A 24,687-nucleotide genomic window follows, 5' to 3' on the forward strand; every position below is an offset into this window, starting at 1 on the left:
GTAGGAGGGGGCTTGTCTGGCTCAGTCAGTGGAATATGCAACTATTGATCTCAGGGTTGTGAGTTCCAGCCCCATGTTGGGTGTAACGATTACTTAAAAATATACATATTTTAATAAAATAAAATAAAATAAAATAAAATAAAATAAAATAAAATAAAATAAAATAAAATAAAATAGGGAAGGGACTTATTAAAAGGGGGAAGGTCCATAAGGGCCTATGTGTTCTAGACAGACCCTAGGCTTCTCTGCAGCTTCCCACCCACTGCCAACCTCTCCCCTTCCCACAGCCTCCCCAGCATCTCCCAGCAGTGCAAAGGAAACCTTTAATCCCAAACACTGAGAAGTGGTAGTTATTAATACTCATATTTAATATTTTCCTCATCTGCCTTTCATACACCATGACATGCAATGCACGCATAGTGTGGTTGTCTACACTAGGATGGGAGTGAAGGCAAAGACTTGAAAATGCCAATAGTGTTGCTGGTAGTTGTCATCGTAAGCCTTGGAGTGTGTGAAGGATGTAACGCGTGCACAAGTCAGAAAGCCTGGATTAGCCAGTGACTGTAATTTTTTTTAATGTTTATTTATTTTTGAGAGAGAGAGAGGGAGAGAGAGAGAGAGAACGAGCGGGGGAGGGGCAGACAGAAAGAGAGACTGAGAATTCAAAGCAGGCTCCAAGCACCAGTCAGTGCAGAGCCTGATGTGGGGCTCAAACTCACGGACCGCCAAACCGAAATCAAGAATCTGACACTCAACTGACTGAGCCATCCAGGCACCCGAGGGACTGTAATTTTTTATTACTGACTTCTTGTTTAGTCTGGAGCAAATCTCATTTCCCCCTTTCAACAGAAAATGAGGTTATAATAACATTACTGTAATCTTTCACAGCAAGGTTGTGTGAATGTAATGCTTTATCATTTCTAAGCCCCCAGAAAACAAACCAAAAAAGCACCTGCATTATAACTCTCAGTCCATTGTCTCTCAGAAAGAATGCTGAAGCCCCACTGGGGGCATCTCGGGCGTCCACCCAAATGTTGCTTCCTGGTGCTTCGGGCAGCATGTACCTCCTTTAGAATTATGCACACAGTACAATAAAAGCAACAATGTCTGTGAAGACCTTTTTACATATAAGACATGGGCCAGTGATTCTCTTGCTAAGCTCAGTAGACCTAAGAAAAAAAGAATCTAGAAAAGGATGCTCTCCACCCCCATATTCACAGCATATTTTACAGAACCAGCTGACAAGGTAAAATCAAGTAATTTGCTGCTATTCCCACAACCAGTTTAACCATGTAATTAAAGGCTGATGGGAAAAGAACTCATCAGGTTGCCTAATGCATTACACCTCAGATTCCCTAATGTGTCTGCTCTTGTCTACTTTCCTTGCTCTTGTTTTAGAGGAAGCAAGAGTTCTTCATTCCTCCCTTGGAACTCTTGATCCCATCTCCTTTTGCTTCTCCTGAGCTTTTATTCATCGGTTGTTCCCTCTGCCGTTTGCATTTTCTCCCTCATTTTCTAATGGGAAGAGACTGTCAGTAAACACATAAATAAACAAGATGTTCCAGACTAGGAAGTCCTAGGAAAGAAAGAAAACAAGGTCGTGTGAGGGGAGTGGGGCTTGAGGCAAGGACTACTTTAAACCAAGTACTCAGGAATGATCTCTGGGAGAAATGATAACATGTGAACAGACCTAAAGAATGAGAAGCAAGTTAACAAGTAAAAAGCTGGGACAAAAAAAAAAAAAAAAAAAACTGGGCCAGCATATACTAGCCAAAGGGAACTACATGCAAGTGCCCTAATACAGGGACAAGATGGGCATGGTCAAGGCATTAAAGGGACAGGCAAGAACTTCAGGTTCAAGTGGTGACTGGAGGGTAGTATATGAGAGGGAAAGTGGCCTATGGTTCAGTTGAAAATATAAGCCAGGCTGCACCGGGATGGCCAGCTCAGGCAGTGTGGTTTGTATTGGTTTGGGTTGGTTTGGTTTGGGCTAATCCTAAATTCAGCAAGAAGCCATCTTTAAGCAGGAAAGTGGCATGCCATGATTTATTTTTTAAAAGGTCACTCTGGGGGTGCCTAACTGGCTCAGTCCATAGAGCATGCAACTCTTGATCTCAGAATTGTGAGTTCAAACCCCATGTTGAGCATAGAGCCTACTTACACACACACACACACACACACACACACACACACACACACACACGTACACACACACACACACACACAAACACACTTAAAAGGTCACCCTGACTACCTATGGAAAATGGACAAGAATGGGGTTTCTTCCGGGAAAGTGGCAATTCTATTTGTTCCTTTAGATTTGGCTTCTACCTCCAGAAGGCTTCTGAAAATGTCTGAAATCTCAAGAATTAATTTGTTGAATACTTAATTATTGAGCACAATGTGACAGGCAATCTTCTAGCAAACAAAAACATCTACCGTCATGGAGCTTACATGTTAAGGATTACCCACTAGCCAACACTAAAGATTAGTTTAGCCCACAGTGTACCACCTTTGTCCTGCTTGACTTTTCTGCTTTAGGACACCAAGACCCTGCAGAATCCTGGGTTTTTTCCTCTTCCCAGTCATTCTCTGGTTCCTCCATCAACTCTTCTTCCTTCTAAATGTTGGTTGTCTAGACAATTCTGCTTTCTTTTTCAACATCAGCAATAAAATGTGTCCATCAAGGGGCATCTAGGCGGCTCAGTTGGTTAAGCATCCGACTTCAGCTCAGGTCATGATCTCAAAATTTGTGGGTTGAAGCCCTGCATCGAGCTCTGTGCTGACAGCTTAGAGCCCGGAGCCTGCTTCGGATTCTGTGTCTCCCTCTTCCTTTGCCCCTCTCCCACTCATTCCCTCTCTCTCTCTCTCTTTCTCTCTCAAAAATAAATAAACAATAAAAAAAAATTTTTTAATGTGTCCATCGAGTACCTCCTACTCACCAGCAAAACAGAATTAATAAATCCTCCTGCTCCCACACCTTCCATTACTAACGCCAAGCAGATTTCAAATGTGTCTCCAGTTCCAAGCCTTCTTTTGATCTCCTAGCCTTTGTTTACACTTGTTTGTTAAACTGCTCCAAGTCTTCCAAGCATTTTCTACCTGGACATAAAAATAAAAGTTATCTTCCCATCAAACCAGTCCAAGTCCTGCCTTCTCTGTTTTTGTTAATGACAGCATTCTTGTAGTAAAAATCCTCTGGTCACCTTTGGCCTCTATTATTCCCCACATCCAAGTTGCCTAGTCATTCAGATTTTGGATCTGTCACGTTGCTCCCTTTCCTCCCCTGCTTTCCATTCCCTCTCTACCTTAAAACTAAATATTGTAAAAACCTTGTAACTGGTCCCTCACTTTCAGACTGTTCTCTTCATTTCATTTTGCACATTGTTTCTAGACATGTCGTTTCTATCCAGATCTCTAACCAGGTCTCTCGGTCGTATCAAAACTTTCAATAGCTCCCCCATTGTCTAGAACTAAGTCTATTCCCAGATTTTTCTTTCCCTTTGCTCCTACAATTACCTTATGTTGCAGGGGAACCGGTAGCTATAATCGATCTAGTATTTTCTAAATTCCATAGTCATATTCAACCTGATAGTTTTATCAGAGATTGTTTTTCAATACCTGAATCTTTTTTTTTTAAATCCTTCATCTCAGATGTCATGACTTTCATAAAGTCTTTCTAAGTTTTTCCAGTGGATCTGATCTCTCTTTTCCATGAATTTACATAGCATTTTGTCCTTCTCTTATGCCTTTATCTTACTGTTTTCTGTTTTATAAATTATAAGTTGTCTGAAGGCAGTGGTTCTCAAACTTAGCTGCACTTTTGTATCACCTTATCCTTAAAAAAACTCATGTCCAAGGGGTGCCTGGGTGGCTCGATTGGTTAAGCATCTGACTTTGGCTTGGGTCATGATCTCATGGTTCGTGAGTTCAAGCACCACATCGGGGTCTGCACTTATAGTGCAGAAAGGTAAGGAAAGGAATTCTCTGCTACAGCCTCCAAAAGGAACATAGTCTTGCAGACACATTTCAGACGTCTAACCTCCAGAACTCTAAAATATAAAAATAAAATAAAATAAAATAAAATAAAATAAAATAAAATAAAATAAAATAAAATAAAATAAAATAAAATAAAATAAAAAACAAAATAAAACTGATGCTCAAATCCTACCTCCATAGGCGGATTCAGTTGGGGTTGGGTGGAGATTCAGTTGGGGTGGGGTGGAGAATAGGTTTTTTTCTTAAATCCTCCTAGATGATCATAATGTATAACCAATTTGGGAACCACTACTTCAAGACCATTCATCCTAACCCAGGTTTAAACATGCCCCCCATTCTTGAAGTTAAATTTAGATATAAGGCACAAAAACAAACAAAAAACGCTCATCACCAAAATTCAATTTGGAACCCTAGGTAAAAACCATTGCTGATGGCCCCACAAACAGTAGGTGGGGTCTAGAATTGGCATCATTTAAAGTGTCTGGGTTTGGGGTACCTAGGTGGCTTAGTCGGTTAAGCATCCGACTTCAGCTCAGGTCATGATCTCACGGTCTGTGAGTTTGAGCCCCATGTTGGGCTCTGTACTGACAGCTCAGGGCCTAGAGCCTGCTTCGGATTCTGTTTTCCTCTCTCTCTCTGCCCCTCCCTGGCTTGTGCTCTGTCTCTCAAAAATAAATAAACATTAAAAAAAATTTTTTTTCAAATAAAGTCTCTGGATAAGCACAGAAACATTATTACACAAGAGTTCACTCAAAACCAGTCAGATTTACACCCCTCCAGGCATCTCACTTCAACAGACTTACCCTCGTAGCACTGTTCTCTATGCCATACCTTCCCACTGGGCTTCATCCTCAACCCCTTTACTGAGTACTCTCTTCCTCCTCCTTTTAACTGCTACCCAACCCTTCACCAAGGACTTTGTCTCTCATTTTTCATCTTCCTCTCTGCATGTACCATAGGAGTTGGTGGGGGGAGAATCAGCATTTTTTCCCATCCCCCTGCCTCCTCCAAATCATAAGACTTCACCTTCATTTAAGGAAAAGGAAATCAATTTTGAGTCTATACCCATCAGCTCTGTCACTCTCTTCTTTTCATCTTGGTCACTATCCTCCATCTGGTCATTTGCCAAGTGACAATAGATGTCCTTTCAACTTCACTCATAATATCCATCTACTATGACTCCAATATCCATGTGAGTGATTCAAAACCCTAGCCTTGGACAAACTGTGGTCCATCCAGACAATGGAGTACTACTCTGCACTTAAAAAAAAAAAAAAAAAGAACTATCAAGCCACAAAAAGACATGGAAGAATCTTAAATGCATATTACTAAGTAAAAGAAGCCAATCTGAAAAGGCCACATGAGTCCAACCATATGACATTCCAGAAAAGACAAAAGTATGGAGACAGTAAAAAGATCCATGATTGCCAGAGGTTGGAGGAGGGAGGGATAAATAGAGCACAGAGGATGTTTAGGGTGGTGAAATTATTCTGTATGATATCATAATGGTAGATACATGTCATTATACACTTTTCAAAACCTAGAGAGTTTTGACCAAATTTTTAATCAGCAACACTGGCCCTTCCTCTCAAATCAGAAATTCCAGGAATCTACTATCTTATTTTTCTAATTACATTTATTTTTTTTAATGCTTATTTATTTTGAGAGAGAGAGAGAGAGAGAGATTGTGAGCAGGGGAGGGGCAGAAAGAGGGGGAGGGAGAATCCCAAGCAAATTCTGAGCTATCAGCACAGAGTCTGACATAGGACTTGATCCCATGAACCGAGAGATCATGACCTAAGCCAAAATCAAGAGTTGGACACTTAATCAACTGAACCACCAAGGCGCCCCCTCATTATTTTTAAAATACAAGAGATTTGCCAATATTCTTTCAACTCCAAGGAAACTTCCTACAGTAGGCATGATGTACCTTTTATTAGAAATGAGATGCCAGCTTGTGGGATTAATAGCCTGTTAGTGTAACATTGAGAGAAGTCTTTTTGCCATTGCATCAAAGCTCCAGCATCCTGCCTTCAGCATGAAGCCAAGAGCTATTGCTCTCAGAGGGTTGTTCTATATACATCTGTAATTTCTGACGATAGTGACTCCAATCAGATTCTCCTGGGGCTACCCCACATTCTGATGACAATCTCCTATTGTTCTTTCAACAAATTCAAACAAATATTTGTTGACTCCTTTTTAAGTGCCATTCACTCTTCAAGATGCAGGGGATCTGGGCTCACTCACTCTTCTATCCTCCATACACCTCTTCTTCAACTGCATCTAACTCACCAGTGCATCTAACTCACACCATTATCTCCTTGTCTATTCACTCATTCAACCCACAGTTGTTGAGCACCCATCTGTACCCATTGTTTTCTTCTTTCTTCCCTTCTCAGCCAAAACAGTGCCTTCTGGCCTATGCCAGAATTAGTTTCTCCATCTGTGCTTAGAAGAGAATACGTTTCTACCTTCTTTGGAGACTTTACTGCTCTCTCCTTATTCTTCCTTCTCTTCTTAATTACTGTTATCATTTTTTAAATTACTGTTATCAAACAATTATCCTACTTATACAAATGAGAACTGAAGTTTTTAAAAATAAATTTGGGGCTCCTGAGTGGCTCAGTCGGCTGGGCGTCCAACTCTTGGCTTCTGCTCAGGCACCCCAGGAAGCTATTTTTAATTTGAGGAGGTAATTATATTTTTAAAAAGGCTTTATTGGGGCGCCTGGGTGGCTCAGTTGGTTGAGCATCCGACTTCGGCTCAGGTCATGATCTCGCGGTCCGTGAGTTCGAGCCCCACGTCAGGCTCTGTGCTGACCGCTCAGAGCCTGGAGCCTTTTTCAGATTCTGTGTCTCCCTCTCTCTCTGAACCCTCCCCCGTTCATGCTCTGTCTCTCTCTGTCTCAAAAATAAATAAATGTTTAAAAAAATTTTTTTTTAAATAAAAAGGCTTTATTTTCTGGAACTACCTACTAACATATTTACAGATGTTTTGTATTTGCTTCAAAGTAATTCTGTGAGGATATGGGGAGCAAGGCTAGGGAGGAGGGCAGGTTAACACTGCATTGATAACTTGAGAATTTGGGACCGGTGCATAGAGGTTCATTATATTGTTCTCCCTAATTTTGAACTATTTGAAAATTGTTGTAATACAAAGGGAAGAAATGGAAAGATAAATATCTACACATACACACACTATAGATTTCCTCCACGTAGACTACTTTGGATCTAAGACAGAAAAGACTTTAATGCTTATAAAGGGTATTTAAATACCACTGTTAAGAGAAAAAAAGAATAAAATCTACTGAAACAACTATATGAAAATATATGATTCAAAACTGAAGTAAATGATTTAAGAAAAACATTTAGCCTGAAATTCAGGATGATATATGGAAGAGATGAAATTACCAAGGAGTCTTAGGAGAGCTTATCAAAGCTGACTTCAACCTAGGCTAATACCAGTTTAGGATAGAATAAAAATGAGTTCCCAAGATCGCTTCTTTGTCCTGCCTATGCTTTTTCTTTTCTTTTTTTTCTTTTCTTTTCTTTTTTCTTTCTTTTCTTTTTTCTTTCCTTTTCTTTTTTTCTTTCCTTTCCTTTCCTTTCCTTTCCTTTCCTTTCCTTTCCTTTCCTTTCCTTTTCTTTTCTTTTTAATAGGAAAAGGAAGAGAGTAGGTTGACTTCTTAAGACATCTCTGACTCTGCAAATAAGGAGAGATCCAGTTTCAATAATGCCAGCAGGTGGCGCGTTTCCTAGCTTTTTTTTTTTTTTTTAAATCAAAGTTAAGAAAAATTTGAGCACCAGTATGAATATATGAAAATAAGAAACGCTGCCTTTTCATCTTCGTATTCTGCTTCTTTCAGGGAAAATACTTTACAAGAATACAGGTAGAATAACCTTTGTTTTGCTGTTTCTTTTCCATGTAAGTGAGGGCTTGAATTCTGTATTAAATTGATGGGGTGCCTGGGTGGCTCAGTCGGTTGAGCGGCCGACTTTGGCTCAGGTCATGATCTCGTGGTCTGTGAGTTTGAGCCCCGCGTCGGGCTCTGTGCTGACAGCTCGGAGCCTGGAACCTGTTTCAGATTCTGTGTCTGTGTCTCCCTCTCTCTGACCCTCCCCTGTTCATGCTCTGTCTCTCCCTGTCTCAAAAATTAAAAAAAAAAAAAAAAAAAAAAAAAAAACGTTAAAAAAAATTAAAAAAAAAAATTGTTAAGTAATTCCTAGTTTCACTTTTCTAGAATAAAATATAGCTGGTTAAAATACCAAATGGCTGCCAATCTTCACATTGTGGAATGCCTCAGGATGTGGTAAAGACCCTAAACTGAACCAGAGAGCCAACATGCATTTCACAGTGGGCTGTGACCCATAGTGTTTTATGGCTTGCGTCCTGGGATTTTATGTTGCTTTCAGTACCTCGGAACATTTCCCAGATGGGCCCAAAGGTTTCAACTTAGCCTGGAACAATCTCTACACCCACCCTGGTTTGACTCCCCAAAGAATATCCAGAGCTGAGGAAACCCTGGTGCTCTGCTTCTCTCAGGGAAAAAGCCCTAAGTGGATGCTTTTTGATGTGGAATCTCTGTAGAAGGACATAAATCAACCTTCTCTTAGTACTGCAGAAACAAGAGTGTCCCCAGAATCTTTAAAACAATCTGGAAGTTGAGGCACCTGGGTGGCACAGTTGGTTAAGTGTCCTACTGGCTCAGGTCATGATCTCACAACTGGTGAGTTGGAACCCTGCATCAGGCTCTGTGCTGCCCCTCCCCTACTAGCGCTCTCTCTCCCTCTCTGTCTCTCTCAAATATAACTAAACATTAAAAAATTTTTTAAAAATAATAAAACTATCTGGAGGTCTCTGAGAAGAAGCTAAGTGAAAATCCCCATTCTCTACCCTTTGGAAATTGGGCTAAGTTTGCTGTATGTAAATGGATCTGAAAAATCGCTGCAAATATTTTCGTGTTTGAGCTTGCTCCAAGACAGAGGAAAGGGACATAGGTCATTTAGTTTTTAAAGGCATACCAAATTGTCAGTGCCCATTACACATATATTCTTAAAAGAAATTTTTATGAGATCAACTTTAGAGTGAGAAATATTTCAGACATAATAGCTCTTGTTGCTAATTTAATCAAATGCTATTATTTTCACTGAATCAACCTTTTTATTACTATTTCCAGAAAAATGTTTCCTGTAATATGTCAGGCTCTTTGGAAGTAGAAGTTAGCTTTATAAAATGATTCAATAATAATAACTCCCATAAGGCTTTTTCAATCAAACACTAAAGAATGTACTCTTTTCCTCCTTTGTAGCTGTCTTATTTATAATAATGCTTATTAAAAAACTTCAGGAAATCCAGAATACTATAAAGAAAATAAGAATTACCTATAATTCCACTGGACTTTTATTTTATTTTTAAAGTTTATTAATTTGTTTTGAGAGAGACAGAAAGTGTGAGTGGGGGAGGGGCAGCAAGAGAAGGACAAAGACCGAATCCCAAGCAGGCTCCTCATTGTCAGCAACAAGCCCAACGTGGGGTTCAAACTCACAAACCATGAGATCATGACCTGAGTTGAAGCTGGATGCTTAACCAACTAAGCCACCCAGGTACCCCTCCACTGGACTTTTAAATATATATGCATCACATGTGTTGTTCAAATGGAATAGTTTGCTGAGTTGTTTTTTTGTCCCCCTCACACCTTCCCCGCCCCCCTTTTTTTGGCTGAGCGTTTTTTTAGCAATGTCATTTTCATTTAATGATTTATTGTGGACATTATTATGTATTAATAAATGTAGATATACCACATTATATTCTTTTAAAAAAAAACATGGAGGAGGAAGCAGTATTTATAACACCAAGGATAAACGTCTTTAGGGATTTTTTTTTTAATTGAGAAATAAAATACATAAAGTACGTAAAGTTTCATGTACTATATCTCAATAAATTTTTACATATGTAAATGTCTTAGTCCACTTGGGCTGCCATAACAAAATACCACAGCCTGAGTGACTTAAACAACAGAAAAACCTTCACACTTTGGGAGGCTGGGAAGTCCAAGATCAAGGTGCCAGCAGGGTAGGTTTCATTCTGAGGCCTCTTTTTCTTAGAGAAAGAGGGACAGAAAAAGAAGAGACAGCTTGCACTCGCAAGCTTCTTACAAGGGCACAAATGCTACTAGATCGGGCTTTCACCTTTATGGCTCACTTAGCCTTAAAGGCCCGATTTCCAGTGCAGTCATATTGGAGGGTAGCTTCAACATATTAGATTTGGGAACGCAGGGGACACAATTAGGTCCATAGCAGTAAGACTTATTTTTTAAAGAGAATAAATCTTTATATGCTATAATACTTAAATTATTATGTCTGCATACACAAATCAAAATAAAGAATTAAAGGATTTCATTGGATAATTTAGGAGAATGATTTATGTGGATCCTTTGGAATTTGTTCTCTACTGGAAAATAAACTCCATATAGGCAAAGTTTTGTCTTTTCTAGTCATTGTTAAATTTTCATATCCAGAACACAGTGAGTAGACATAACTGGTACTCATTATTGAATGAACGATTGTTTTCCTTTTTCTTTCTTTTTTGAGGGAAGGAGAGTATCAGAGCTTAGGAACCACAGATCATTAAGACAGACTGCCTTGGGGCACCTGGGTGGCTCAGTCGGTTAAGTGGCCGACTTCGGCTCAGGTCATGATCTCACGGTCCGTGAGTTTGAGCCCCGCGTCAGGCTCTGGGCTGACAGCTCAGAGCCTGGAGCCTGTTTCAGATTCTGTGTCTCCCTCTCTCTGACCCTCCCCTGTTCATGTTCTGTCTCTCCCTGTCTCAAAAATAAATAAAACGTTAAAAAAAAAATTTTAAAAAAAGAAAAAAAAAAGACAGACTGCCTTGACTGAATCTCAGTTCTATTACTCATCAGTTCTTTTACCTTGGACAAGTTACTTAAGCTCTCTATGCCTTAGTTTTTTCCTCTTCCACAAAATGGATATTTTAGGGTTGTTGTAGTATGGATTAAACTAATAGGCTTAAACCATTTAGTATATAATTTAATATATACTAGATAGAAGTAGATACCTTTAACTAGGTAATGTTAGATATTTACATTTAGGGTTAATTGTCCTTTTTATATGTGGTTGTAACCTAAGAAAATATCCTATGAATTTGGTTATATGGGTTGATGTTTACCTTGGCTTTTCAGAAAGTGATATTGAGACACAGCTGTCATGTAACTTGTAAATGTGATCGCCACTGGAATATCCAAAGTAAGGCAATATGTTTGCATTCTCCTGGAATTGTCTATTAGTTGGTTTATTTAATCGGTAGTTTACAAGCTATGAACCTAGTTTGAGCCCCTAAATTCTGTATGTGCATGCAACATCTATAAAGTCATTAATTTGTGGATATATGTAGTCTTCTATCTTTAAGATCCTGTTATGATTTTTAAAAATATAAATTTATATCCTCCTTTAGTTACTAGGTATTTTCTCAAGCAGTGGAAGTTTAAAGTACAACTATTAACATGCAAAATCCTGGGGCGCCTGGGTGGATCAGTTGGTTAAGTGTCTGACTTCAGCTCAGGTCATGATCTCACGGTCCATTAGTTCAGGCCCGTGTCAGGCTCTGTGCTGACAGCCCAGAGCCTGGAGACTGCTTTAGATTCTGTGTCTCCCTCTCTCTCTGCCCCTTCCCTGCTCACGCTGTATCTCTCTCCCTCTCAAAAATAAATAAATAAATAAATAAAATAATAATAATAATAATAATAATAATAAACATTAAAAAATATTTTGTTAAAAACATGCAGAATCCCACAGGAAAAAAAAAAAAAAGAAATAAAAATGAAAAAACCATGCAGAATCCCCAAATTTGGGGGTGATGAAAAGGGAGTCCTCTTTAACCCACAGTTAAACAACACTGCTTTAGTGCTCCACATATAAGGAAATTCTTTTAATTTCAAATTACTATATTGTAATTGTTGATCTCCTAATCAGAATGGTAGAGAATCTCTCCCATGTTATTTGCCTGTAACTATGAAACCAAAGGTCCATCAAAGGCAGCCTGGGCATAAACTACAACTCCCAGGATTCCCGGGTGGGAGCTCTGGGAGTTGTAGTTCATTCTACATTTCACCACCGCCCACTCTCCTTACCCCATCGCAACCCACGCCCTGGGCTCAGGTTCCGGAAAAGTACTGCGCGGGTGGTCATCTCCTGGGATATTCATTTTTGCCTTATCATTTTTTTTTTCTTTCCCGATTTGTCATTTTTCTCTTGCGTTTCCCCCGTTAGCTGTTAACACGCACGCCCAGGACGACTCCGCAGAGGCTGAGAGCAAGCGTCCACCCGGAAGGAGTGATAACGGAAGTGAAAGTAATCCCGTGTGTGTCGGGCTGAAAAGTAGCAGGTCACGGAGAGTTACGGCTACGGTAAGGAAAGCTGTCGTACTTTCTTATATTTCTTAGGTACTCACTTTTTTTTTTTTTTTCTATTTTAGATCTTTTAAAGGTCTTTTTTCTATCCCCATTTTTCTTTCATGTTGCCTCTTTGGGATCACTCCGTATTCTGAATTACAGAATCTGGTTTACGTGTGCTGCTCTGGCGCAGGCTTAGTATCACTTCTGACTCTTGAGAATTGTCCTTAGAGTACCTACTAAATCCTGCTCCTGTGGTGGGTGACGGAGAAGACTTGCCGTTCCCAGGTATAGGTAACACTAGCGAGTAAAACGTCTTGGGTTTTTTTTTTTCCCCCTCTAAACATTGAGGTTCATGACCTTAAGAGTTATTTACTACTGTTCCTAGGATGGAAATTTTAGCTAGAAATGTTCTTACAAAAATTTGTCATCCTTTTGATTTGTCCTTGTTTTCAATTGGACACTCTTCTCCGATGTGCTTGAGACTGCATGTAAAGACATTGGAAACCTGCTGAAGGACTGTCACATTTATGGCTGTTGGGTATTGGTGCACCCTTCTACAGTCTTTTTCCAAATGTGATTCAGTATGTTAAAGTTTGTTAGTAGAATCCTACAAAATCTGTAGATTTTGGAGATCATTCTGAATATTTTATTTCCTAGGAGATTATGATATTCAACTTAGCAGACTTACAGTGATCAAATGAGTTAATATATGAATGTACCTCCTAGCATAGCAGGAACACCAGAGACAATAAAGATTGATTCTGATAAAATTTTGACCCTTACTTCAACTTTGAACCTCGAATTTTAGGGGCAAAGTGTTTTTATCTTTATCTTTCCCCTTTCTTAATAAAACTACTTTGTGCTTTTGTTAGCTTCTGATTACATCTATTAGAGGGAAGAATAGGTAAATCAGTAATAGGTAAATCAGGTAAAACAATTTCACCTAACTTGTAGTTTTTTTAAGTAACTGTTTTTTCCTGATTGTGGAAGTAATACATGCTATGCATATAGAAAAATTTAAAACACCGAAAGGTAGAAAAGCTAGAAGGCAAGCAAAAGGTATCCACAAGCCCACAACTAGAGATCATCTTGTTAACATTTTGCTCTATTTCTTTTTTAGGTCCCCCTCCCAAAAAAATACTCTGTTTACCTTTTTTACATGTATACCATATGTCATAGAAAAATTTAAAAACCTAATTGAGATTATATTGTTTTGCATTCTGCTTTTTTCATTTAATGCAGATATCACCACTGTCCCTTTTTACCAGACCTACTTTCTTAGTGTAATATTTGAAGTTTTCTTCCTTTAGGGTCTCAGCTAAAAGGGAAGCACCTGATTGCAGAGTTGAGAATGGAAAGCACTGAGCTTTGAACAAGGAAACTGCAGTCTAGTATTAGCTCTGCCTGTCTGGCTGAGTGAATAATCATGATTAAGCCAGTTGACTTCCTTGGACATCTGGATACCTAGAATTAATGAGTTAGACAAGAAAACAGTTAATATCTTCTTCAAACTTCAGGAATCTATGAATATGTGAACTACCTAAAGCTTGCATGATTATTTCATACCTTTCAAGTGTTTGTTCACATAGTCAATTCTAGATTCCAAATACTTTCTAGAAAATAGCTGATTTAATCCAGTTTATTAATATATTTATCAGTTATGCTCCTACTCATTTGCCTTAGCTAATTATATACATTGAATGAATAGGAAACAGTGCTATATTCATTTTTTTTAATATGTTATACTCAGATGTTTGGAGAATTATTTTCTTTTTATGGATTATTGAATTTCAGGACAGTGTTTGGAGCTGGCTGCGGCTGTGAACTGAGCAAGATTTCTTGAGACTTCTTCCAGCTTTTGTATTTGCAGAGTTGATTTTTTTTCAGATTGTGTTTATTATATTTCAGATGCTGAGATGAATCGTCACCTGTGTGCTTGGCTTTTTAGACTTTCATCTCGTAATGGTTACCACCAGTGCCACATCCACCCCCAGTCTCATCAGTTTACACAGAGACATTTTGATACAAGACTGTGGGTTTTTAGACAAAACAGGCATCCCATTTTCCATCATCTGTTAAATAAGAATTGTCCCGGGAGATATTGTCATCAAGACACCAGGATGCTGTGGAAGCATAAAGCACTACAGAAATATATGGAGGACCTGAGTAAGGAGCACCGTATGCTTGATCAGTGTTTGCAGCGAGTGTCTCTGAATGAAGGGGACCGAAGAGCCTTGAATAGAAGGCATGCCGAGTTGGCACCACTCGCAGCCATTTACCAAGAAATTCAGGAGGCTGAGCAAGCAATTGAAGAATTAGATTCAATGTGTAGAAGTAGGTAAAAGATACGTGTGTGTATAAGGACATGATTGATTATAGGTTAAAGCTTTATTGAATTGCAGTCTTTTAAAAAACCTACACTCAGCGAAGACAGGATTCTCCCCTGGGTGTTTAAAGTATTTCAGCTACTAAAAATCAACTACTAAGAGACCAAGTTCCTTGTGGTGCTTGCCAAGTTTTTAGGGTCTAGGAAACTGAATATTAATCTTTTCAGAAATTTTAATTTATTGAGCAGGACTTTATTGAGCACTGTCCTACGTGTATAGCAGAGACACAAAAATACGGTTCCAACCCCATCAAAGGGCTCATATGGTCTAGGTGTTATTTCATCTTCCCAGAAAGCAACTCTGCACCCTGTAGCCATCTTGTCCCAATTCCCCCTTCCCTACCAACCAGAAGCAACTGCTAATCTACTTTCTAGATTTACTCACTTCAGGCATTTATAGAGTCATGCAATATATCCTCTGTGATTGGCTTATTTCATTTAGCATAATATTTTCAAGGTTCATCTATGTTGTAGCATGTATTTGTACTTTTTATTGTGGAACTGTATTCCATTGTATGGATATACCACATTTTCATCTATCCATTCATCAGTTAATGGATATTGAATTGTTTCCACTTTTGGTTATTAAGAACAATGGTGCTACAATTTCTGAGTCTTATAACTCTACATTTTACCTTTTGAACAGTTGGAAGACTGTTTTCCAAAGTGGCTTCACCATTTAAATTCTGCCCTTTTGATTCTAGCTATCCTAATGGGTGGAGATGGTATCTTATTGTGGCTTTGATTTGCATTTCCCTGATTAATGATGTTGAGCATCTTTTCGTGTGCCTGTTGGTCATTTGTAATTCATCTTTGGTTAAATGACTGTTCAGATCCTTTGCCTGTTTTTAAATATTTTTCTTGCTATTGACTTGTGAGAGTTCTTTATATTATAGCTACAAGTTTCTTATCAGATATATGCAAAAATTATCTCTGTGGGTTATTTTTTGAATCACTATAATTTTTTTTAGGATCTTATTTTTTTTAATGTCTTTTTATTTATTTTGAGAGGGGGAGGGGAAGAGAGAGAATTCCAAGCAGGCTCTGTCAGTACAGAGCCTGATGGGAAGCTTGAACCCACGAACCGTGAGATCATGTCCAGAGCCAAAATCAAGAGTCAGACGCTTAACCAGCTGAACCACCCAGGTGCCCCTGAGATTTTATTTTTAAGTAATCTCTACATCTAACATGGGCCTTGAACTCACAACCACAAGATCAAGAGTTGCATGCTCTCTCTACTAAGCCAGCCAGCTGCCCCTTCCCCCCTTTTTAAAAAAAGATTGAAGCACCATAATATTTAATTTTCATGATGTCAGATTTATCTTTTTTTTTCCTTGTTGCTTGTGTTTTTGGTGTCCTATCTAAGAAACTTGTGTAATCCAAGGTCACAAAGGGTACATCGTGTTTACTTCTGAGAGTTATATTTTTAGCCTTATATTTAATTATTTGATCTATTTGAATTAATTTTATATATGATGTGAGATGTGTATTTTTAATTTTAGTATTTCTTAATATTGCTGTTGCCTTAACATTTTTCCTTATATGAAAATTTTCCAAAATGTACACAAGTTGAGAGAAAAATATGATGAACTAACCTGGGATTCAACATTTATCCAGATAGTGCTTTAAGCTTTTAGTTTCTAAATTTTCCCCTGTGCTTCATCCTGTTTCATTAAGTGTTAGAGACATTAAGCAACATCAAGGCCAGTCACAGTTACACCTATAAATTTCTGGATTTCCAAAGACTTGTATTCACCTGCCTTCTGTTGGTGGTACCATGAGTTTCTCACCTATTGTTTAATGAGGACTTTTTTTACTCTTCTGTATTATGCCAGTCAAATTTGTAATTCATTGGTTTTGGGAAAGTTCTTTGCACATAATAGGAACTGACTAAATGCTTTGTAAATTAAATTGACATAACCTTCTTCAGCCTTGGTTGTATCATGTATAATTAAGACTGGATTGGATTGCTTCTGAAATGTCTTCTAGGTCTGCAATTCTGCTATTCTCTAATAAAAGCTACATTTCCTGTCTTACTATGTGCCAGGCACTTAAGCTAAGTATTTTACAAATATTACCTCATTTGAATATTCACAATAATCTGCTGAGGTAAAATCTTCATTTTATAGATGAAGCAACTGAGAGCTTAAGATGTTAAAGGTCACTCGGCCAGTCAGGTGAGGAGTAAGGATTTGAACCCAATCAGTGAGACTCCACAGCCTCTGTTCTTATCCACTGCACAATGATTCAAAGTCCAGGAGGCTCTACCTCTGTGGTATACCTTTCAATAGTCCCCTTCTATTCTTTCTGCTCATTTATATCTTTATTATATCTCATCCTGAATGATTACGATAAATTCCTAACTTGTGCCACTTACAGGCTTTCCCAGTCCAAGTGCAACCTTAATCTATTACTCCCCTGCTCAGCATTTTCAGTAGCTCCCATTGCGTATAAATACATATTTCTTGATTTGGCATTTAAGAGCCTCTGCAGAGTGACACCAGCCTCTCTGTGTAGTGCGTTAATTCCCATTGCATACGCTACTTTCCAAGAAAAATAGATAACTCACCGTTCCCTGAATATTCTAGTATCATCCCATGTCTGTCTTTGCACTTACTGTTACCCACCAATGTCAACTTGTTAAAATTCAGTCCCCTTTTACGTATGGCTTGGATGTCATACTTTGGCCTCAATCCCCTCTGTAAAACAAATAAGTTTACCTTTCTCTGTTTTAAATTTTGATCCTTTGTCTTAAAAGTTAATTGGTTTGGGGTCCCTGGGTGGCTCAGTCGGTTAAGCGTCCAACTTCAGCTCAGGTTATGATCTCGCAGCTCATGAATTCGAGCCCCGTGTCAGGCTCTGTGCTGACAGCCTACTTTGGATTCTGTGTCTCTCTTTTTCTGCTTTCCCCTGCTCTGCTCGTACTCTGTCTTTGCCTCTGTCAAAAATAAACAAACGTTAAAAAAAAAAGTTAATTAACTTCTGCCCCTTCCCTCATCATCTGTTCTCAAGGACAGAGCCTGTGTCTCACTCATCTTTATATTTCCTGCAGCACCAAACATAGGATACAATAGACAAACCTTTGTTGATATAATGAAATTGAATTAAGTTGGATTTTATAGATCAGTAAACAATTAGAGGCCACAAAAATGATTTTATGTGACTGCAAATCACGTTTTTCTTTTGACCGACCAAGTATCTATACGGAGTATTGTCATGCTGGTTTCCATTCATACTGTGGGGCCATTAGTGATATTACAATTCTGCAACAGATGATCCATAATTAGAATTTAGTTTGGCACCTTATCAGAAAGCCTTTCTCAAGTACTGAAGTCTGGGTTAGACCCCCTCCTTTATGCCTCCATGGCACTGTCATCACATGTTTTAATCGTGTACGTGTCCATCTTTCCCACCACGCTGAGCCACTTGAGGCCTAGAATCCTGTTTTATTCATCCTTGTGTTCCCAACAAGTAGCAGAGTATCTGGCGCATAATAAGTGTTAAATGTTCAAAGCATGAAAGAGGCATAGAGTCCCACCAGACCTTAATGGCTTCCATGACTAGGGAAGAAGTTTCAAGAGCCTTCTCTCTTCTATGATTATGATTTTTTCATTTCTGTTTTCTTACTAAGAATCAACAATTTCTACCTCAATTTGCAAGCATTGCCACCAACAAATGGAGTCTCGGTATCTAGCAATGGAGGCAAAGGTTATGAGATCCACCAAGCTTGGCTACTGTCTCTCATTGTTAGCTTTCTTGTTGGGAGTTCTATGATTTAACTTTCTGCTTTTGAAATGATGTGAAAAGGACCATTGTTTCCATAAAACAGAGGTTACAAAGATGTTTTGTTTGACCTGCATGGTGTTCTTAAAAAATGTTTACTAGGGATAAACATTTCAAGAGACTTCAAACTTTGAAGAGTTCTTATTTCTGACTTTGAAAAAAATGGAGGCTCTACTAGCCATGCTAGATTACCCACCGTGTGTGGAGTAATGGCTGCCACCTTGAAGACAAAAAGTGGTCACCCCAATTTTCTCCCAAACTCTCCTTACTTGGGTTTATATTTAATTAACCAGTTCCTTAAATAATCATCGATTTCTAGAATTAATTGTACACATTCAAATCATAAACTCTTTGGGGCACCAGTCATACTTCTTTTCACACTGACTTTTTTAGACAAAGTTCACAAGTACTTATTAACTGATATTGTCTATTCTAACTGTTCTTTTGTATAATCCCTTTACTTCACAACTGAAATAAAACTTAGTAGGCAGAGATTAGGTAGCTGTTTAAGGGTTTCTCTATGAGTATTTAAAAACATTTATCATTTCTGTTGCTGTTTTGTAGGTCTAAATCAACAAGATGAAAAGCAGTTACAAGAACTTGCATTGGAAGAGAGACAAACCATGGCTCAAAAAATCAATATGTTATACAGTGAGGTATGTTTTAGGTGGCAGACTACTCAATTTTGTTAATATAAAAGAATATTGTTTTGCTAGGATATATTGTGCTCAAAGTACTTTCCAACACCAGTTTATTAAGCCTTCTTTTATAATAAATGATTAAGCTGGGTTTAATACTGTAATCTGCTACAGATTGAATAATGAGATTGAAGCCATTGGGATGCCAAAGAATAAAATATCACCTTTCCCCCTCCTCCAAGAGCAACCATATTCCAAAGCTATTAACTTGCCAGGCAAGGAGACAGATGTTGGTAAAAAAATTTAGTTCACCAAGAGGAAGAATCAACAGTTTTTAAGCCTTAGAAAAGGGGGAGGTATTCGCAGTGATTGTGTTAATTAAGGATTGAAAATTTGCTTTCTGGATAGAATGGGATGAATCAAAGGGTGTAGACACAGTTGGTTCACACAAGTCTTTAGCTTCCTGTAGTTCAACGGATGATTTGTTTAAAGGACAGTGAGAAACAGGGCTGTCTGTATACTGTCTTTGCTTCTGTCCTATTTGCCGTCTTCCTGCATTCAGTCTCCCTATTCTGGGATCCATAGTGGGGCTTGTTGAGAGGAATGAGGTGGAGTTATCGGTTCTGTGATTTAACCAGAAGTAGGGTGTCACTCTTGGTCTGATATTCTCTCCCATAAACTATCATTTCTAGCAGAGACGGCGGATTTCAAAAATTAGCAGTAGAGAGAGTCATGACACGTAGGTACTTTTAGTTTGATTTGCAAGACCTTTTAGTAATAAATAAAAAATAAAACTGCTTCCTTTTTCTTCTTTAGAGGGAAGCTAGTTACTTTCTTTATTAGGAAGCCCCTTGTTTTCTTTTCACAGCTCAAACTATTTGGGCCTTATCCTGGGGGACCTCAGTACATTCTTTAAGCAGAGCAGCTCTCCTGAGAACACAGGGCATGACCTGGGGCCTGCTGTCCTCTGTGGCAGGAGAGAATAGTCATATGGAAAGAGTCCTTATTTTCAGCAAGTGAAGACTTTCAAAGCTTTACTTCATTCATTAGATGAAAGAAGCGACTGTTCAGAACTAATAAGAGGCAAAATCTGAAAAAATTGAATGGAACACTGGACTTTGATCTACACTTGGTAGAAAATTAAGATTGTCTGATAGCATTGTGGAGAATACCCTGACAAGTAATTCCATTGTTAGCATGAACTGATCACTTATTTTAGGTCCGGTCCACTTACAGCATTTAATGACTAGACCTTGTTGGGATGCTATATGATTGTGTTATATATTTTTTAATGTTTGGAGGTCTTTTATCTAAAATCAAGCAATAGTATACCATAGAAAATATACACACAAATGCTGATTTTTCCCCTTTTTTCAGCTTTTCCAGAGTCTAGTGCCAAAGGAGAAATATGACAAAAATGACGTTCTTTTAGAGGTGACATCTGGAAGAACTACTGGAGGTCAGTTAAATAATTTTATTGTAAATGATCCAAGAAAAAAATACTTAAATTTTACCTTGGTTTGACACACTTTAACTTTAAAAGTCCGTTAAATGTGTTTCACGGTAGAAACAGTTACTCATTTCCTAAGGGGCCTGTACCTAAGAATGGCTCTCTTAAAAATTTGTGCTGAATATTTTTTGTATGTATATATATATATATTTTTTAGGTGATATCTGCCAGCAGTTTACCCGGGAAATATTTGATATGTACCAGAATTATTCAAGCTATAAAAACTGGAAATTTGAACTTCTGAATTATACACCAGCTGATTACGGTAGGCATATTTGAGGATTTTGTCCATAGAAGATGCTAAAAATTATTTTGCGTCTGATCTCCATTAGAACCATGTGGGCCCATTTTTTATTTAAACTTTTCTTTTTTATTTTGAAAGAGAGAGAGAGTGCACGCATGCACAAGTGGGGGAGGGGCAGCGAAAAGTGGGCAGAGAGAATCTCAAGCAAGCTCCGTTCCGTGAGCACAGAGTCCAACACGGCTCGAGCCTACAAACCGTGGGCTCATAACCTGAGGTGAAATCAAGAGTCTGATGGACTTTTAACCAACTGAGCCACCCAGGTGCCCCTCCCATTTTTTAAAACATTTTATCTGTATCTACTAAATGCTGTGATACAGGCTCATCATTCTCAGCGGCTTTACCATAATAGGGGTCTTAACCAGGAGTGGGACATAGTGAAGGAAGGAATGTCTGAGTTAGAGAAAACTTCTCTGGGAAGGATAGATATACCTTGCCTTGAAACTCATTGTTCTCTATTCAAAGAAAGATGTGTTAAGGTTTTTGCTGCTAAGAACTTTATCATTTATGGGATACAACCTGAAAGTATTACCAGTTAGACTGAGTGGCTAATGATGTATTAGATTCTTTTTTAACTTCTTTAATTTTTATAATCTGAAAGGTTAAATATTCATAACAAAATAGTCTTTCCAAAAATCTGGTCTGCCAATGGTTCAGCCTTATGCTTCTCTGCCAAATCCATAGAAATCGTTCTTCATAAAGGATTTTAACTTTCTGAGCTTTCTTCAAGCTCTCTTTTGAATATATTCCATCCACCTTATATTCTTATTATCGTAATGTTGAAGTTAAAAAAAGAATCTTCTCCCTATTTCATATTATCTCAAAAACTTTTCTCACATTTTTATTCTCTCAACTTCTCTCTTCATTTCATTGCCCTTAGTAGTGTTTTCTCTACCTTCCCTCAGCACCATGTGTGAGTTTCCTGACTTTGCATCTATTCTCTTTTTTTTATGTGTTCAATTTTTATGGAAATGCAGAAAAAGTTAATCATTTGTCTTTATTTTTAAGATACCACTCTAGTTGGGCAGATAAAAACTTATACAATGTAAACAATAGCAAACAATACAAGTCCTTCAACTTTTAAATACTCAATTATGTTAAATCAGAACATCTGGTAGTAATTTTTTTTCCCCCATTCTTTTAAGCCATATGAAAGTTTTTATCTTCTTGGTTGTACGTTGATACCCAATAATAAACTGCAAACTCTCAGGAAAAAGGAAGAAGGATTGAAGTAAGTTAAACAGTGGAGGAAAATGAATGAATAAGAAAGTTGTGCTTGGTACAGGTTTTCAATACAGCCAGTGGTCAGGAAAGAGGAATTGAAAGCAGAGGGAAGGAGCTACCAGAGCAACAATGTGGAGGTAGGAAAGATCTTGGTGTGTGTGAAGGACAATGAGGACCCCAGTTTACCCAGAGCACATTTGTGATAGGAGGTCATAGGAAATGAGTTTAAGGGAGTAGAGTTTGAACAGCCTTGAAAGCTGAACAGGCCTTGATTGTTGGGGAGTAGAGAGCTGTTGGAGATTTTATCAATAAGCATATGACTTGATAAATACATATTTTAAGATTATTTAGACAGCAATTTGCAGGATGGAACAAGAAGCTAGATTTAAGCAGACTGCAGAGAGGTTATTAGAGAAATCCAGGTATAACTAAGATTTACACTTGGCAGTAGACACATGGGAGATCTTCAAAGGAAGAATGGACAAAAGAGGGCCTAGTGCTTGCCCCCATGTCCAGGGTGCAGTGTAGGTGGTTTGATCTTCATAGCCCTGTGAGATAGATATTATTAATCCCATTTTACAGATGAGGAGTCAGGCTCAGGGAGTAAGTACCTAATCCAAGATCACATGGTAAGTAATGGCAGTCCCAGGATTAAACTTAAGTTTGTCAGATCCAGAATCATACATCCCCATCCTCATAGTCTATTCTGACACAAACAAGATGAGCCACCAGGATTCTAATCTTTCTAGCTGGGAAGACTACAACATTCATTCAAGATGGAACGCAGAGTGAATTATTAAATCTCTGGTTATAGTGAACACCCATTCAGAAATATGCACTAAATGCTGAAGTTGTGTAGCCAGAGCTTGGGTGAGAGAACAGCATCAAGGAGAAAGATTCAATAGCCACATCTAACACTGAGAGAATACATGAGGGAGAGTCTATGGAGAGGGAACATGTAGGCCATCGGACCTTAGAGAACGGCCACATTTAGAAAGATTAACTAGTTGGCAAAAGAAAGAGAGGAGTCAGATAAGCAGAAAAAGGATGAGGACTGCATAATAGTATGTTTAGAAAGTAATATCTATTCCCAACATGGGGCTTGAACTCATGACCCCAAGATCAAGAGTCACATGCCCTACCGACTGAGCCAGCCAGGCGCCCCAAGGACAATATGATATTATGGAAGCAAGAGAGGAGAGAGTTTAAAGGAGAATATAATCAGAAATAGCAGCATTATGGGGCACCTGGCTGACTTGGTTGGTGGAGCATGCTACTCTTGATCTCAGAGTTACAGGTTCAAGCCCCGCGTTGGGTATAGAGATTACTTAAAAAAATAAAATTTTTAGAAACAGCATTATAAAAGAGAATAGTGGTAAATGTCATCATGACCTCTCAGATGTATATTTTGAATCCAGTTTTCAAGAACAAAAGATGAACTCAATAACAACAGGGAAAGAGATTCTGTTCCAGGAGTGTAGAGCAGCCTAAACAATTCCTAGACAATGTTTGGGAAACCTTTCTTTTAGATAGACTGACTTACTGGAAAAATAAAATAGAGATACCTTAAAAAGTAAAAAAGGCTTTTTTTTTAAAGTTATTTATTTTGAGAGAGCACTCGTGCAAGCAGGGGAGGGGCAGAGAGAGAGGGAGAGAGAGAATCCCAAGCGCAGAGCCCCATGGTGGACTTACAGACTGTGAGATTGTGATCTGAGCCGAAATCAAGAGTCAGACCCTTAACCAACTGAGCCTCTCAGGCACTCCAAAAAGGACTTTTTTTTTAAAGGAGGAAAAATTTAAATGTTTTACTCTATACCTTTAAAATTAAAGACTAAGTGGGGTGCCTGGGTGGCTCAGCTGCTTAAGCATCCGACTTCGGCTCAGGTCATGATCTCACAGTTTGTGTATTCAAGCCCTGCATCGGACTCTGTGCTGACAGCTCAGAGCCTGGAGCCTACTTCAGATTCTGTGTCTTCTTCTCTCTCTGCCCCTCCCCTGCTTGTGCTCTGTTTCTCTTTCTCTCAAAACTAAATAAACGTTAAAAAAATTTTTTTAATTAAAGACCAAGAATAAACCTCTACTTACTAAAATTATTAAATACTTAAAAGTTGATTTATTTATAATTAGGAGAAGAAAAGATGTTACTAGGAAGGCTAAAATAGAGGGGTAAAAAGTACCTACCTTATAAACTATGTACGTTAAATTCTCTCTATATATTTTAATATTTAATTGAAATGGAGAGGAACTCCAAAGATTCACACAGCCCTAAAAGCTAAGGTTGAAAGGAAACACTTTCATGCAAAAATTCATGTATCGAGTGACTTAAAGTCTTGTAGTTTTGTGACCGTAGGTACAGATAGGGATAATACTCAGTCATTCCATAAATAGTCCAAACTAAATGATTAAAGATAGTTTTTGTAGAAGCAGTAGAGGGCA

The 24,687-nt window shown here is 38.3% G+C and overlaps 1 protein-coding gene and 1 long non-coding RNA gene across 9 annotated transcripts in view; one reads left to right on the forward strand and one right to left on the reverse strand.

The window, feature by feature from the left end:
* The window catches only part of MTRF1 (mitochondrial translation release factor 1), a 63,681-nt gene that overhangs the window by 1,568 nt on the left and 37,426 nt on the right, over nucleotides 1–24,687 (forward strand). For 2 of the 7 annotated variants that reach the window (XM_042977368.1, XM_042977373.1), the window contains exons 2-6: nucleotides 12,285–12,421; nucleotides 14,318–14,743; nucleotides 19,143–19,234; nucleotides 20,594–20,675; nucleotides 20,884–20,991. In XM_042977368.1, coding sequence (XP_042833302.1) covers nucleotides 14,326–14,743; nucleotides 19,143–19,234; nucleotides 20,594–20,675; nucleotides 20,884–20,991 — 700 coding nt within the window. In that variant the 5' untranslated portion in view covers nucleotides 12,285–12,421; nucleotides 14,318–14,325. Of the gene's footprint in view, nucleotides 1–12,194; nucleotides 12,458–12,519; nucleotides 12,695–14,317; nucleotides 14,744–19,142; nucleotides 19,235–20,593; nucleotides 20,676–20,883; nucleotides 20,992–24,687 lie in introns of those variants that run through there. The other 5 variants (XM_015538967.2, XM_042977385.1, XM_007085360.3 and 2 more) reach the window with 5 other exon arrangements.
* LOC122236440 lies at nucleotides 793–12,231 on the reverse strand. Of its 2 annotated transcripts, none has more exons than XR_006214495.1 (3): nucleotides 12,146–12,231; nucleotides 2,943–3,102; nucleotides 793–1,576 (listed from the first exon to the last, which is right to left on the reverse strand). It is a non-coding gene; the product is annotated as an uncharacterized LOC122236440 (long non-coding RNA). The 2 variants fall into 2 exon arrangements; XR_006214494.1 differs by lacking the exon at nucleotides 12,146–12,231 and adding an exon at nucleotides 5,065–5,218.

Source organism: Panthera tigris, chromosome A1 (assembly GCF_018350195.1).
Source record: "Panthera tigris isolate Pti1 chromosome A1, P.tigris_Pti1_mat1.1, whole genome shotgun sequence".
Classification (NCBI taxonomy): Eukaryota; Metazoa; Chordata; class Mammalia; order Carnivora; family Felidae; genus Panthera; species Panthera tigris.